Source organism: Megalops cyprinoides, chromosome 7 (assembly GCF_013368585.1).
Source record: "Megalops cyprinoides isolate fMegCyp1 chromosome 7, fMegCyp1.pri, whole genome shotgun sequence".
NCBI classification, from domain to species: Eukaryota; Metazoa; Chordata; class Actinopteri; order Elopiformes; family Megalopidae; genus Megalops; species Megalops cyprinoides.
This window is the reverse complement of record NC_050589.1, coordinates 38,864,535-38,880,845: the sequence shown is the minus strand read 5'-3', so window position 1 is coordinate 38,880,845 and position 16,311 is coordinate 38,864,535. Positions and strand designations below refer to the sequence as shown.

At 41.9% G+C, this 16,311-nt stretch overlaps 1 protein-coding gene across 4 annotated transcripts in view; it reads left to right on the top strand.

Moving 5' to 3' along the window:
- Window positions 1–16,311, top strand: part of scn8aa (sodium channel, voltage gated, type VIII, alpha subunit a) — a 75,154-nt gene that overhangs the window by 37,846 nt on the left and 20,997 nt on the right. For all 4 annotated transcript variants that reach the window (XM_036532573.1, XM_036532571.1, XM_036532574.1 and 1 more), the window contains exons 13-20: window positions 3,216–3,351; window positions 3,644–3,882; window positions 4,593–4,766; window positions 5,099–5,455; window positions 5,641–6,111; window positions 9,343–9,460; window positions 9,980–10,134; window positions 14,766–14,939. In XM_036532573.1, the coding sequence (XP_036388466.1) occupies window positions 3,216–3,351; window positions 3,644–3,882; window positions 4,593–4,766; window positions 5,099–5,455; window positions 5,641–6,111; window positions 9,343–9,460; window positions 9,980–10,134; window positions 14,766–14,939 (1,824 nt within the window). The remainder of the gene's footprint in view (window positions 1–3,215; window positions 3,352–3,643; window positions 3,883–4,592; window positions 4,767–5,098; window positions 5,456–5,640; window positions 6,112–9,342; window positions 9,461–9,979; window positions 10,135–14,765; window positions 14,940–16,311) is intronic.

Genomic DNA, 16,311 nt, shown 5'->3' with positions numbered 1-16,311 from the left:
AAGGGAGAGAGTATATACAATGGGTGCAATGGTGGAAATCTGTTGAATTCATAGGTAGCTGTAGCCACACATAATATATTACAAATGAATAATAAACAGTGAACTGTCATCTATATTGCAGATAGAAGAATATTTGCAATTATTGCCACTTTAACATATGCAGTGCTGTGCATTGTAAAGAATATTGCACAATGTAAGAATAAAAATGTATAAATGTGACAAGGCAATCATTTCATTCAGTAACTGAGTAACACCTTGTCTCAGTCCAAGTACTCCATTTAATAAAAAATTAAATGAAAATATTAATTAAATTAAATTAAAGTATTATACCATGATTCACTTAGAAACACTGAAACACACAAAGTCTTAGGCATGCTGTGGTGAAATCAGATCAGTTAGAGCATTTCTCCAACTGGAGCATTTCTGTCTTATGTCTTTGAATCATTGTGTACTGTCACCTGTTCTGTAAAAGGAAGTGGGTTAAAATTTGGGGCTTATGATTGTGACGTGTAATGTGCTGTCATGTTCCAAACCATGTGGAAACCTAGAACTCAGTCCTCCTGCTTCAGCTGGTGATGCAAGCATTACTGCCAGCCACAGCTCTTCATTAGAATGACTGGAAACATGCAAAATTCTGTCAAAAAGCTGCCTTTTCCAGGGAGCTGCTTTATCACTTACAGACAGCAAGAATCATGTGAGGGACGTATTGCAAGGGTATCATTGTGCAAGTTGTGTGTAGTGATGATTTCATTGTTTGTGAAAAGCTATACAGCTAAAACAATAGTGAAACTAGACATAGTACTCACAGATTCTTTCAATACAGGATGACTTGCTGAAAGAGCAAACTGCAGAGCAAACAGGTTTCATATTTCGCTGTTTGCACTAATGAAAAGCTGTTGTTATTGGTGTGGCTAACTTTCATCATGAACCAGAAGAGAAGGGTGCAGATGCAAGCCACAGGATGCAGTTTACAATGCCTATGCATGTGAGAAGGTACTCAATACACATGCAAAATTATTACATTATTACATTCATTTTTTTTCTCCTTTAAAATGTAAGGTATGTCAGAAAAATGCTTCCATTCTACTGTAAACCACATCAAACTACTCAGTGTTTTATTCTGGCTTTCAGCTGATAACTTTTTTCACTGCCATTCATATGAAATATGATAAACAGGAGATTAAAATTGGCAATTGGCTAATTGAAATTATTACCATGCTGTTTACCTTCTTCAGATACCTGTGGGGGTGCTCTTGAGTAGCTTAGTGGTTAAGGGGCTCGAGTGCAAGCCCAGATTCAGTCTCAGCCTCAACTGACGATGACTGGGAGCTTACAGTGGTGGAACAAATTGGCTTCATATCTGCTGGGGATAGGAGTGGGTTTTTCGGTAAAGGTTGCCTGTCCTGCTGCTCTGTGACTCATCAGGCACCCACAGCCTGCTCAGAAGATGTCAGTGTAGCAGCACCAAAAAGCATTTTAAAAGGCATTGTTGACACATACTATAATCTAAAAACCTCCACCTGTTCCCTACTCCTCCTTCATCTGAACCCAGTCTGCATGTTACTGGAAGACAAGACCTGGACAAAATCATGGAAAGTAACACCTTCTGTCTCATTACATTCGTTTAGCAGATGCTCATATCCAGAGCAACTTCTGCTCAAAAACAACCAGCTCTAAAGAACAGAAGTGTATCCATTGAAGCTGACTGAGCAATGATGTCAGAGTGTGAACATAACACTATTCAGGCCCTACCACAAGTTAACTTGTGCAACCTGACTAGACAGCCTAGAAAGTACATACACTACCATAAATCAGTCACTAGGACACATCACAATACTATATTTGAAATAAAGTATTAGAAGTAGCAAGTGTTAGGAGGTGGGGATTGAAGTGGAAGCAAGATGCAGTCTGAAGAAGTGGGTCTTCAGTCTGTTTCAAAAGATTGCCAGTGTTTCCAATGTCCTGACCCCCGCTGGAAGTACATTCCACCATCGAGGGACCAGTATAGGCCGGGATTGTGTCTGAAAGGATGGGAACGTCAGTTGCCGCATAATTGTGGAACGTAATGATATTGGTGGAACAGATGGATTGAAGACTGATTGTAGGTATGAGGGCTGTCTCATTTACTGTACTGTATGCAAAAACACCAAGGTTTTGAACTTGATGTGAGTGATAACAGGAAGCCAATGAATTGAAGTGAAGAGGGGTGTAACTTGACTATGTTTGGGGAGATTGTGGACAAGTTGTGCAGCTGCATTCTGGATTAGTTGAAGGGGTTTGATGGCACAGGCAGGTAGACAAGCAAAGAAGGAGTTACAATAGTAACTGTGTGAGAGGTGTGAGAGGACGAGGGTCTGAACTAGTAGCTTTGTAGAATACATAGAGACATAGGGGTGGATCCTACGGATGTTGTACAAGAAGAATCTACATGCCTGACTCACTGCTGCAGCCTGAGAGAAGAAGGACAGTTGGTTATCAAATATTACACCAAAGCTTTTGACAGCAAGGAAAAGATGAATGTCTTCAGCATGGAAGTGGTATGAAAATCCATGGGTGGGCATGACAGAGCCAAGAGATTGCATGTAAAGAGAGAAGAGGAGAGGGCCAAGTACAGAGCCATGAGGGACACCTGTAGGCAGGCTGTGGAGTCTAGACAACCCACCATTCCAGAACACCCTGAAAGAGCATGCAGAGACGTCAGATTGAACCCAAAGAAGATCAGTGTCAGCCATCCCCAGCGTGGCCAGGGTAGACAGACATAGAGTGTGGTCCACTGTATCAAAAGCTGTAGAAAGGTGCAGAAGAATTAAGACTGAGGAGTGGAAGGATGTTCTGGCTGATTGTCTCACTTCAGGACCCCTCTCCCTTCAAACCCAAGTCTGGCCTGCCCCTCTAAGGGGAAGAAAGATGCTATTGGGGGTAGAAAGTAGATCTGACCACACCCAGTCATGATGGGCTCCATTTTGCAGGTTGATCTAGACAGCAGCAACCACTTAACCTCTAAAAAAACGTCACTAACTTTACCAAACAAATTATTTTAATGAAAAAACACGCACCCAGTCAGGTCACCTCCCAACATCTCACTTTGGGCATGGCCAGGTCTGTAACCCCTCCTATTGTACCATCTGCCCCAAAGCCCACTCTGGGTGCATTCAGCTTTGAGGGCTTTTTTTCTTTATTTATCAGTCTCACTCTCCTGGCTTTCCTCCCAACAGCCCACCACTGAGGTGGAGGTGAAGAAGAAGAACTCTGGCTCTCTTATGGTGTCTGTGGACCAGCTCAACACATCCTTCGGTCGCAAAGAACGGGCCAACAGCGTCATGAGTGTCATCACCAACACTCTGGTGGAGGGTACTGCTCCCCTTTAATAAAAATTCAAACATTAATTCACAGTGCTCCAGTGGGAGACTATGAAGAGCAGCATTCTAAAGATATTTATTATTTGTATCACATTATTTCTGCAAAAAGGTGGAATTTCAGTGTCGACTACTAATCGACTACTGTCGAATACTGTTTGCTGACTGATGCAAATCAAGTCAATGCATTATCCAAATGATTAAATTGGGTGAAACTCAGTAAGGTGGTGGGCTACCTAGGTGTGGTGATCTCTCTGTAACACGTGGCCCTTTCATCCTGCCTGCAGAACTGGAGGAGTCACAGCGGAAGTGCCCGCCATGCTGGTACAAGTTCGCCAACACATTCCTAATCTGGGAGTGCTGCCCACTTTGGCTGAAAATCAAGGAGATTGTCAACCTGATCGTGATGGACCCCTTCGTTGACCTGGCCATCACCATCTGTATTGTTCTCAACACCGTATTCATGGCTATGGAGCACTACCCCATGACACCCCATTTTGAACATGTGCTGAGTGTGGGAAACCTGGTGAGACTCACTTGTGCTTGTGTTTTTTATTATTAATGTTGTTTTTGTTGATTGTATCAAAATGACAGCTTAGGGGAGTTTGAAACTCCCTAAAGTGCAGGAGCTGAAACACTCAACCCTCTGAAGGGGGGCAGAGAGGGATCTCTCTAATTCTTTTGTTCATGTTTGCAATTTGTTGTTTGTTATTTGGTTGTTTCTGCTGTGTATGTCCTGTGGGCTCATATGGTCTAGGACAGGCTTCAGATACACATGTTGGTTTGTACTCAGGTTTTGTGTGGCATTGCCTTGGAGTGTGTGTGCTCCTTACTGTTGCACACCCTGATAAATACACTTGACGCATTCAGACTCTGCAGGGGTGCAGGCAGGTGGGTGGGGAGTAATGTTGGGGGAATGCTGAATGATGGTTTTCTGTTGACTAGGTAGGTCAGCTGTCTAATGAGATAGTTAGCTTCACTAACAGGAAGGGAGAGGGTTAGAAAAGCAATAATTTCATATAGTACTGGGAGTGGAATGGGAGAGTTGTTTATTTGCATTTTGTGTTTGGTTGGACTGAAGAACACAGGATGTCTCTACATCACATAGCACATAAATCAAACAGTGTTTCTTACAGATCTGAGCTTAGTTACAGTGTTTGTAGTCCAGTCTTTTTGTATGGTTATTGTAAATGAAGAGCTTTCATGTCTTCTCTCGTCTTTTCTTGTGATGGGCAGGTGTTTACTGGGATCTTCACAGCAGAGATGTTTGCTAAACTAGTTGCAATGGACCCTTACTACTATTTCCAGGAGGGCTGGAACATCTTTGACGGCTTCATTGTGACTCTGAGTTTAGTAGAGCTGGGCCTGGCTGATGTGGAAGGGCTGTCAGTGCTGAGATCTTTCAGATTGGTAAATGTCTATTGCATGTATATTGTTACAATGGAAGGAACTGTGCTGTTGTCATGTTTTGAAATTTTCTATTTGCAGTTCTCTCATTTGTCTGATTCTCAGTGACTGACAGCCTTAATTTCTCTTACCCCTTCTCTCCTACTGTCTGGTTCTCACTCCCACTTCAACCCTACTCTCTGCCCCTTCCACTTCTGAAACTCTCCTGTCTCCCCTCTACACTCCTCACTCCTCAACCTATCCCATTCCTTCCCCTTTCTGCCCCTCATATTTCCCCAACTCCTCCCACCTATGCCTCTCCCACTTCCCAACTCTTCCCCCTTAAATCCCCTTAGCTGAGAGTGTTCAAACTGGCTAAGTCATGGCCAACCCTAAACATGCTGATCAAGATCATCGGGAACTCTGTGGGTGCTTTGGGTAACCTGACCCTGGTGCTGGCCATCATTGTGTTCATCTTTGCTGTGGTGGGGATGCAGCTGTTTGGCAAGAGCTACAAGGACTGTGTCTGCAAGATTGCCCAGGACTGTGAGCTGCCGCGCTGGCACATGAACGATTTCTTCCACTCATTTCTCATTGTATTCCGGGTGCTGTGTGGTGAGTGGATCGAAACCATGTGGGACTGCATGGAGGTGGCGGGCCAGACCATGTGCCTCATTGTCTTCATGATGGTCATGGTCATTGGAAATTTGGTGGTAAGGAAAAACAAAATACTTTGCTCATAAGTCCTTTGTGGTAGACCCATTGTGCTATGGTTTGATGCATGCAGTTTGAGGGACAATGGCAATAAAAATAATTGGTAATGGTAATGGTAACATGGTAAACCACCGGTTAAAATGTAAATAGGTACATCTGGAGCTTGACATCTGGGTGTCTCCAGGTACTGAACCTGTTCCTGGCCTTGCTGCTGAGCTCCTTCAGCGCTGACAACCTGGCAGCTACAGATGATGATGGCGAGATGAACAACCTGCAGATCTCCGTCATCCGCATCAAGAAGGGCATTGCCTGGGTGAAAGCCAAGGTGCGGATGCTGGTTGCTACTATTCTGAAGAAGAAGGTTACAGATGAGGTGAAACCACTGGATGACATGTACGACACAAAGCCCAACTGCATTGCCAACCACATGGGTGTGGACATCAACCGGGAGATGGACTACCAGAAGAATGGAAATGGCACTACGAGCGGCATTGGTAGCAGCGTGGGCAAGTACATGATTGACGAGGATCGCATGTCCTTCATCCACAACCCCAACCTCACCGTGCGTGTGCCCATAGCTGTGGGCGAGTCTGACTTTGAGAACCTCAACACTGAGGACTTCAGCAGTGAGTCAGACGTGGAGGGCAGCAAAGAGGTGAGTGCGAGAGGTGTAGCAAACAGACAGAGGCTCAGAGGCCTTAGACAGGCATTGGGAAGAGTTATTTTGGTTTTGGTCATAAACAGAGGGGAAAAAGCTGCTTTATTAAGATAGGGCTTTAAAACTGGGTGGCCAGCCAGTAATATACTGAAAGCAGGTGAGATGAAATGAAAGCAGTGGACACAAAGACTAATGGACACAAACACTTGCAATTACAGTTGTGTCCAAACTATACTGAAGTGATTTGGGCCTCAAAAGACCAAATAACCAAAACAAGCTGTTCTTTTTGGTTCTTTGAAAAGAATAAAATGTAACAAAACAAGATTATGTTTACTTTCTCACAGCTAAAATGTACACATCAACCAAAAATATTATGTGAGGAATGTAGGGTAGTCCATTTGCAAGGGACATTACACTTAAGATTTGGCTGCTTATTAGGCCTTTTTCACGCCGCCATATTGGAAAGAAACAGGGGGTAAAGTTACTTCCAGTCAACAATGGCTATCTGCGGTGAAGATGTGTGTTTCTCTGATGTTCTCCAGATCTTTGTGCAATTCTGCCAAAATTCCGGCTCTCACAGGTTGCTGAAACGGTGGACATATATTGCAAAACAAAACAATCCAAACTGGAGCGTGGATATAAACTGTTCCATGAACAGTATATCTTTAATTATGAAGGTAATATTGGTTAGCTACGGAGAGATGGCATTAGATCAAGCCACCTAGCGGCTTGTAAATGCACTTCAATAAAGCTGTGTAATGAAATTGTGCAATTGTTCATTGTCATAAAATATGTCATGATAGTTTAATATTCATTCATATTTGTTACATGCATGTTCTTTTTGGTACAGTGTCCAACGTTGTAGTCGGTAGTGTCGCAAAACGAGCACGGTGCTACGGGTCACTTAAAAAGAATGAGGAGCCACACAAACTGGAGGTGTAGTGAAGATAACACTGAATCTGTTAGGGGGCAAAAGGAACAAGAGCGCTGAATAAATTATTGTTTGCATCGGTCTGTTGAAGGAGATGCTTTGGCTAGCAACTCTAGCAATATCAACGTTTTCTCGACCACAGCAAGGTTTGACTCGACGAACATCAAACCCCAGTCTTTCAGTCGACCTGTCATAAATGGACTTCCTGGCTGGGGTTCTGTCAGAGACCCATGGAAAAATACAAGGCACCACATCTTTTTAAATTCTATTTAGACCACTAGTTGTAAACAGGTCGTTGCTGCGAAAGTGCATGCTACAAACAACTGTGTCATCACAGACGTTAAACAGCAGGCCTTCCTCTCTCTTGATGGCTTGAATCCATACTCTCTTGCCAGTGGTGTACTGGCCATCGGGCATACCAGAACAAATCCCGGTGGACCATCAAAAAATCCATAAAGTTTTTACCGGCCCTGTCTGTCTCTTTACTGGCCCTGTTTGTGTGCCTATCATCTGATGAAATGGTTCAGTTGGGAGGACTGAGAAATAAACGTTTACTTCAATAACAGGATACCATAATTTCACGAATGCTTTCACTGTTAAGGCATGTTGCACAGCAGTTTTCCATGACACATGTTCGTATGTAAACCTTTACTTTGACGCTGACATAGTCACGTCACGATTAGTTCAAACAGAGCTTAGTTGCGTAAGCTTACCAACAATGTGCTCATCTGACCTAAGTAAATTATTGCATTGTCACCACAGGTCTTTTAATTAAAGCTAAATAAAACAAGACAAGTTTTCAATGTTAGCTGTTTGCTGTTATGAAGGTAAGCAATCTAGCTAGCTAGCTACCTAGCGGGTTAAAGGTACCATTAAACGCGATGATATTGCGTTTGTAAGCGTTTGTAAGGTCCATGCTCATTAACTAATTAAGAGGTAGTCTCAGTTGTAGACAGGACTTGAGAATCGCAGCCAAATATAATTTAATTCCCTAGCACCCCCGCCCTGGGATGGTCCTAGCAGGTAAGTCCAGGGCTGAATTTCTTTCTCAGTACACCCCTGTATCTTGCGGTCATCATCATGGGGGAATGCGTGAAAGCTTAAATAGGGCTGTTTTTGTTTGGTGTTTGTACACAAAGGTACACAACACCACCTCTTGCTTCTCGACTGTGCCATTGTCGATTCGCTAGTAATAGGGAAGATGGCTAACCGGAAGTAAAGATACCCCCTGTTGGTTCAGACCGGAAGGTCGCCATCTCTACGTGAAAAAGGCCCTTTACAACATAATGATAACAGGTTAAAAGTTATTACTTATAGATAAATGTAAATAATACATGAGGTATGACTACAGTCAATTGAGGCAGGGCAGTGGGTATTTCAGTGAGTTGATTGATTTCAACATTGTGGTACATTACTGAAAATGGACTTATCTTTGCTGTCTCAGCATTCTGAGATTTTCCACTTCTTAAATGGAACTATCAGTCTTCATGTTGGAGATAGCATAAAACTGTAAAATGACTCAGTGAAGTGGATCTTCTATAATGATAATTAATTCCCTCAAAGCCTTGTGTACAATGAATCTCAAAGTTTTGCAGCCACTGGTGGGCTTCTATGGGCCCCTGTGACCCTGATAAATGTGAGATGGGGATTCTTGAGTATCTATGTTGGAGTCAGAAGGGACAGTTATCAAATTTTTATCTCTGTTTGCATGGCCACATGGTTGTTCTGTGTAATTTGGAATAGCGTAACCCTGTTCCTGGATGTGACCAGGCTGTTCTTGCTGTGTTAGAGAGAGCTCCTTATCTGAGAACAGATTGGCTTTGGTGATCAATCATTTGTCAAGATCGGCTACAATCAGGTTAATGATACTCTGTTGACTAAGTAATTAACTCAGTGAGTGTCCTTTTCTACATGGCTGAAGAAAAGGGATTTTTGATAGATAAGAAGCTCAGAGGATCTGCTGAGGCTGTGTGTTGGCCTTTGCGCATGAATTCTGTTGGCTACAATTAGTGTTTTTTGGTTGTGTGAATGCATAAAAACATTTGAAAGTTCTCTTCACAGCAGCCGTAGTCAGTCAGTCCTGTACAGTATTATTCTTCTTCTGAAGGATACAGCAGTGTTATGAAAATGGACAGGAATGCTGGAGATATAGGATGCTAACACAATGGAGGATAATCCCAGAGTTGGCGCAGGCCCTGCTGTCTATGAAAGCTTTAAACTTTAAAACTGGGGCATTATTTTCTAGGGAAAGGGAGCAGGAAGTGAACAACTCCCTTTCTCTTTCTCTTTCTGAGTAGCTGGATGACACCAGCTCCTCAGAGGGCAGCACCATCGACATCAAGCCAGAGGTGGAGGATGTGGTTGTGGTGGAGCAGGTGGAGGAATACCTGGATCCTGAAGCCTGCTGGACAGAAGGTAAGGTTACCCCCCATGAGGGACTCACTGTGGACCAGTCCAGATCCCCAACCCTTCTCTCCCTCAAGAACACTCAATGGACCAGGCCAGATGTCCTCACATTTTTTGTTCTGGTTCACAGAAAATACATGTCAGATTGTGTTTATATTCTGTACCAGCAGGAGTCCTTGTCTGCTGTTGAACAAATCTCGATACAGCCCTGTTCACCTGGCCCGGTGCCATAATGAGGGCTGAGTGGTCCCACCTACACTATTTCTTGGTGTCACCAAGCATTTCATCCCACAGGATCCCTTTCTGACCAATCACACCAATTAATTGCAGTATGGTCCTCTCAGTATTCCAGGTGTCCTTCCTAATTAAAGAACCTGGAGTTTTCCCTGCCCTCACATGCATAGATGTGTAAACTTCCTGTGAGTGGTGTCAAATAGAGAGGCATATATGTACTGATAAGGTTCTGTGGGAGATGGACAATGACATAGTGAGATATGTCTGACTGACTTGGGCTGTGCTCATCCACAGGGTGTGTTGCACGGTACAAGTGCTGTGATGTGTCCATCACAGAGGGCTGGGGGAAGTACTGGTGGTACCTGAGGAAGACCTGCTACCTGATTGTGGAGCATAACTGGTTTGAGACCCTCATCATCTTCATGATCCTGCTTAGCAGCGGGGCTCTGGTGAGACACACATATACACGTGCAAATCCACATACATACAACTCTCTCTCACACACACACACACACACACACACACACACACACACACAAAATAAACAAACAGATCTACTGAGAGTTTCAGAAAACTGATTAAAATTATTTTACCTAGTCTTATTGAATATATCCTTGAAAAGATCCAGGTTTTAGATATGTAGTGCCCTGCCGTTACATATACATTTTGACACATATATACAATATGGCACCTCCATGCTAGGAGAACAAAACAAATGTTTTGAAAAAAAAAAAAACTGCTGAAAGGGACAGAATTAGAAACTGGTTTGAATGCTCTGCTTCCAACCAGAGCCCTAAGGGAACTTCCTGCATTGTTTCAGAGCAGCAGTATGGGCTATGCAGTAATCATGATGCATGACATAGATTGAACTTAATGGATTGTGGCACTTCGCATTTAACCCAGCAATCTGGTAAGGATTACAGCAACTAGAACTTCTTTGGTCAGTTCCCTAGGGGGTTTCCTCATTTAAAAAGATAAGGGAATATCCGCAGAAACCATAGAAAGTCCTTGATGTCCAGTTAGCTTTTATGCGCTAAAGCAAGATGGCAATGCATGTGGTTGATTAGGTCTGTGAATGCCTTGCTTTATGGAAGGCTTTTCCTGTCAAATGCAGCTACTGCTGGAAAAAAATGGTAATTAACAGATTTGTGCTGGCATTGGTGTATGGTGAGGGTAAGCAATTACAATAATGGTAATAGTAATCAAAATTGGGACAATCCAACACTCATCGTCTCCTCCCACAAATAATTTTCTCAGAGTTATAATTTTCATTGATTTACAGCTTATTCAAATTCAGTGTGCTCCACTTCTAAGAATCACATCTGTCTGTCCATAATGATATGGAATGCATGATATATTGGTGACCGATATATTGGTGGCCGATAAGTGAGAAAATTAAATTATTATTATTGTTCCGATAATGGAATTTCATCCGATAATTTGGATCCTTAACCCTTTTGCACGTATGGTCACACCAGTGTGATTTGCTGTTTAGCGTGCTGTTTAAAAATAACTTACGCGTGGTGTAGGCCTATGCAACTAACTGTTGCCTGGACTACTTGCAACCTTGGTGCCTCTGTCGTCAGAGAAGTAAACATGTCGGCGGTGTGGATGTTTTTCACTGTTTCAAGAGAGGACAATAGACTTGCAATTTGCTATAAATTTTCGGCTGAAGTTCCACGAGGAGGAAAGAACGTGAAGAGTTACAATACCACTAATCTGATCAGCCATCTTAAAACACGTCTTGGCAATGATGTCTTCAAAGAATATGAAGCCGCTAGCGGTACCAAGAAAACCAAACCTGCAGGAAGTGCAGCCATTTCCATAACGGAGGTATTTGATAAGGGCAGAAAATCTGACAAAGACAGCCTAAAGGCTAAAGCAAACAGTGACAAAATAATGGAGTTCCTGGCGCTTGATGATCAGCCCTTCTCAATGGTTGAGGATCAAGGATTCCGCCGGCTTGTGGAACATTTGGAACCCCGTTATACTCTCCCAAGTCGTCATTACCTCTCAGATGTTTTTCTCAGGGCTCTGTATGATGTCGTTTCCACATACACAACACATACACAACATGGTCACAATGACCACGAGAAACATCAGTTTTACAACTGACATATGGACGAGTGATGTTAGCCCGACAAGTATGCTAAGCTTGACTGCACAGTGGCTGAATGAACAGTTTGTATTGAAACGGGCTATTCTACACACAAAGGAGTTCCCCGTGTCTCACACTGCAGCAGCGATCTCATTCGCTTTTGAAAAAATGCTTGGACAGTGGCACTTGCCTGAGGAGAATGGAGCATGTTGTGATCAGGGATAATGCACGTAATGTAGCAAAGCTTGGGTTGCATGGCACATACTTTACAGCTTATTGTGAACGAGGGTGTGTTTAGCCAAAGAAGCGTCTCTGACTCCGTGGCCATCGGAAGAAAGATAGTTGGGCACTTTAAACACTCTCATGTTGCCACCAGTCGTTTTAAGGAAGTGCAAACTCAATTGAGAATGAAAATAAATGTGCTCCAACAAGACGTGGCTACACGCTGGAACAGCATGTTTTATATGTTGAAGAGTCTATTAGAACAGAAACGGGCACCAGTTGATCATGAGTTGCCCGCATCTCTGACCCTAAATCAGTGGACACTAATAGAAAACATGGTGACACTGCTCGAGCCATTTGAACAATTGACCAGAGACATATGCTCAGCTACAGCCACAACAGCCGTTGTGATCCCATCAGTAGAAGCATTGAAATGTCTGTTGAAAAAGCAAGCTCCATCAGACCACGGAGTCAAAACATCGAAGGACACACTACTAGAGGCCATAAACCAGCAATTCTGTCACATTAATACAGTGCCCCTTTATTGCTTTGCCACTATCCTTGACCCAATATACAAGGACCGCTACCTTGACCCAGGCACCAAAGTGCAAGCAGTGGAAATGTTGTGGCAACAGATGGAAAAGACAGCCCATCCTGGTGATGACTCCGCAGGTAACAGAAAAGACCATCCACCAGAAGGCCCCGGAGAGATGGGAATAGTTTGTTGCTAGACATGTACGATGAGATTCTGAGTGAGAATGACAATGTGACACAGGAGCAGCAGAACAGTCCGGTAAAGCAGAGGTTGGCCTAATAGAAGTTTTTGTTTGTTTGTTTTACTTGAGATAAGCCTATAGTTATCATAGTTAGTTAGCATACTGTAGATTTGAATAGGTTGTTGACATAGTCAACAGAACATTTTTTCTGTATTATTTGTTGTATAGCTGCAAGGATACCTTGCAGAGTTACCCATTCCCCCATTCCTAGAGACGAGAGCCCGTTGGAATATTGGAAATGAAATAAGAGCCGCTTCCCGATACTGGCCCAAGCTGCGCGCAAATACCCGTTGGCACAGGATTGCATACGATTAAGCAGAGATGCTTCTCTTTATTTAGAAAAATCTCCCACTCATTCCCTAGCCTATGATCTTGATTTCCTGGCAGTAGGCCTACTTGAAGGTAGAAAATATAATTTAATATATTTGATATAGCCTAAAATTTAATTGAAATGACCTTTCTTGTGTTGACTTGTTTACAAAACTATTAACAGTGGGAAAATAAACCAGTCAATCTAAAACGTTAACTTTTTTGTCCACTTTACTTTTTACAAATTCAAGAGTAATGTTATCAGTTATTGTATCATTATCGGCCACAACAAACAGATAATTATCGGTTATTGTTATTGGCCCTAAAATTCCGTACTGGTGTATCTCTACTTTAAACAACATTTTTCTTTCAATAGATTGAGAAATGCCATAGCTATACTCTTCATACATGGAACAAAACATTACAAGAGTAGTGTAATGCAGTACTGCTCTCAGTCTCCTTAACCATATGTGGAACATTACTAACTATATATGAAACATAAGATATTATTTTAACTCATGTTAATTTTTGTAGCATCTTCATGATGATTAGTGGTGGTATTGGCTTGCTGGTTTGCATGTGTTTTCTTGATATGAATCTTCTTTAGCTCTTTACCAACTTAGAATAGGCTATTGAATGGCCAAGAAAAAGAAAGCAGTGTTTGTCATCTGTTGAAAGCATCTTACTTATTCTTGTCATGTTGAATAGCTTCCAGGCACTTAGCTAAACTGCACAAATACATTATATTCTCAAACTACTCTATGAACAAGGTGCATGTTATTAGCACAAGATAAGAAATACGCTGTATTCATATGCTAATGGATTTTTTTCAGTAATCATGGACCTTTGGACTCAATTTTGTACTTGAGGCTAAATTGATTATTATAAGCAAATTGCTAGATTGTTAATTTTTTAAAACAACACTAATAGAAATCATTCTGTCATAGTTCTGTCATTTTGATCATTATATGCAATTGATTCTTATATCAGTATTTCTTAAGAGTGGAACTCACTGAATAATTGCATTACATCTAAGCTTTCTTTCCCCATCAACCCTCCCACCTACCTTATCTTCACTGTATTTTATTATCTGTATTTTTAACAAAATATTACTAAAATGTGAAACTATGTATTTAAAAGGTTTTACAACCTGACATACTTTTCTGGTTTTGCCCACAAATTTTCCATTTTTATCTCAGTTGTGACTGGTCTCATTATGTTTTGCTATTAAATGGCTACTCAGTATATTAAATGTGTGGATTCTTGACAATACTCTGAGAAATTCTGTCATATGATAGTAGTGGAGGACTCTAGCCCACAATGCTGTACATGTGTGCTCTCCACCCCCCTTTTAAAGCTGCATCCCAAACCCAGCAGCCCCCGCTGTGAAGTGTTTATATCAAGCACTGCTTACAGAGGAAGGTGTACGGGCAAGAGAGCTAATGATGAAAGTGTTTTGGGACTTACGCATGGTATTGGGTGAGGTTTGGCTTGTCTCAACCTATATGAAAGCAGTGCCCCCTTTCCACATGGAATACAAAGCATACTGGGATAGCTTCTTGCTGTGTTGCTGAAACTATGGTGGAGTGACACATGCCTGTGGTAAATGGAGGACAGAAGGCTAGGGAGCTGTATGGGACAGGCACAAAGACGCTCTTGCTCCTCCTCTTCTCAGGCCTTTGAAGATGTTTACATTGAGCAGAGGAAGACCATTCGCATCATCCTAGAGTATGCGGACAGAGTGTTCACCTACATTTTCATCCTGGAGATGCTGCTGAAGTGGGTTGCATATGGCTTTGTAAAGTATTTCACCAATGCCTGGTGCTGGCTGGACTTCTTCATTGTGGATGTAAGTATTTTCACACTTGCTCTCTCGTCACATACGTGTTGGAAGAGCAAATCTTCATGACACCTGCCTCTCCCCCAGCCCCCAAACAGGCACTGAAAATGGAGAAAGAGTTTCTTTTTCATGTCTAAATCATTCTTTTCTCACCTAACAGGACTATTAATCAAAGCCTACCTGCTCAGTGTTTATTTGAAGTGTGTTAATATCGTCAAACAGTATTTGATAGAAAGAATTGTGCCCCTCCATTTAGTCTCTGTTAGGGATTTTAGGTGTCACTATATTTTACTTGTCAAATCTTGGTCACTCACTTCTTTCACCCCTAGAGTACATAAGAGCATTAATTAATTTTAATTAATTAATTAATTAATTGCCATATGTAACCAATGAACAGAACTGGTTTTGAGGTGAGCTGAGGTAATTGATGAATATAATAATCATGAATAATGAGGTGAATAAGGTTGTAGGGAGAGCTGATTTAAATGGTGAATAGAATAATACCTAAAGCCCATTATACCATTTCTAATGTTGAATCCCTCTCTCAAAAGTGTGTTAGATGATGTCTAGGACATTGGACATGAAATCAGAACTGTATTGAGATAACAGAAATTCTAAAACCATTCGCTGCTTGCTACACAATGTGTGCTCTGCAAATAAACTGGTCATATTCTATTTTTAAGATATGTTAAGTTGATACTTTAGGTTCAAGTAACTGCTGTTGTAAGTGAGTCAAAGATAGCCTATTACATTCACTCTATGTGCAAATGCCGTTTGGAAACCCCACAGTCATTTTAAAAATCTAATGTGGCAATGACACGTATTGATATTGTATAGTAATATACATATAGTAAAATCAAGGAAGTTGAAAGGAAAGATGTTAAACTCCAGTGGGAAGTTGTGTGAAGGGTTAAAGGTCAAGACAGAGGCTTTTGTATTTGGTCCTGTTGGTGTGAAGAGATGACCAGATTGACATCGTAGGCAAGGTGGCACCCAACAGCTTGGCCTCAGCCTGAGATTCCACTCTGACACCTAGTCACAATCAGGATCACAATCTCAGGCATGGCTCAAGACACTAACTGCCTGTCTAAAATACCACCTCTAACTTGACATATTTATCCATAGTATTGTGGCTAAGTAATTCCACTATACATATGTTATACAGCAGTGCCACACACAACCAGCTCAGTTCAGGCAACTCTGGTTTAGTGTTTTAGAGTAACATTCAGATATCCTGGTTTGCTGGTTTTATAAATCTTAATGACAAAAACTATGTTTATATTTTTGTTTTTTTTCATTATTCACAAAAATGGATTAGTAATGGATTAGCTGTTCATGTGCCTTGACAAAGTCCTACTAAAGAACAATCAACTATAACAAT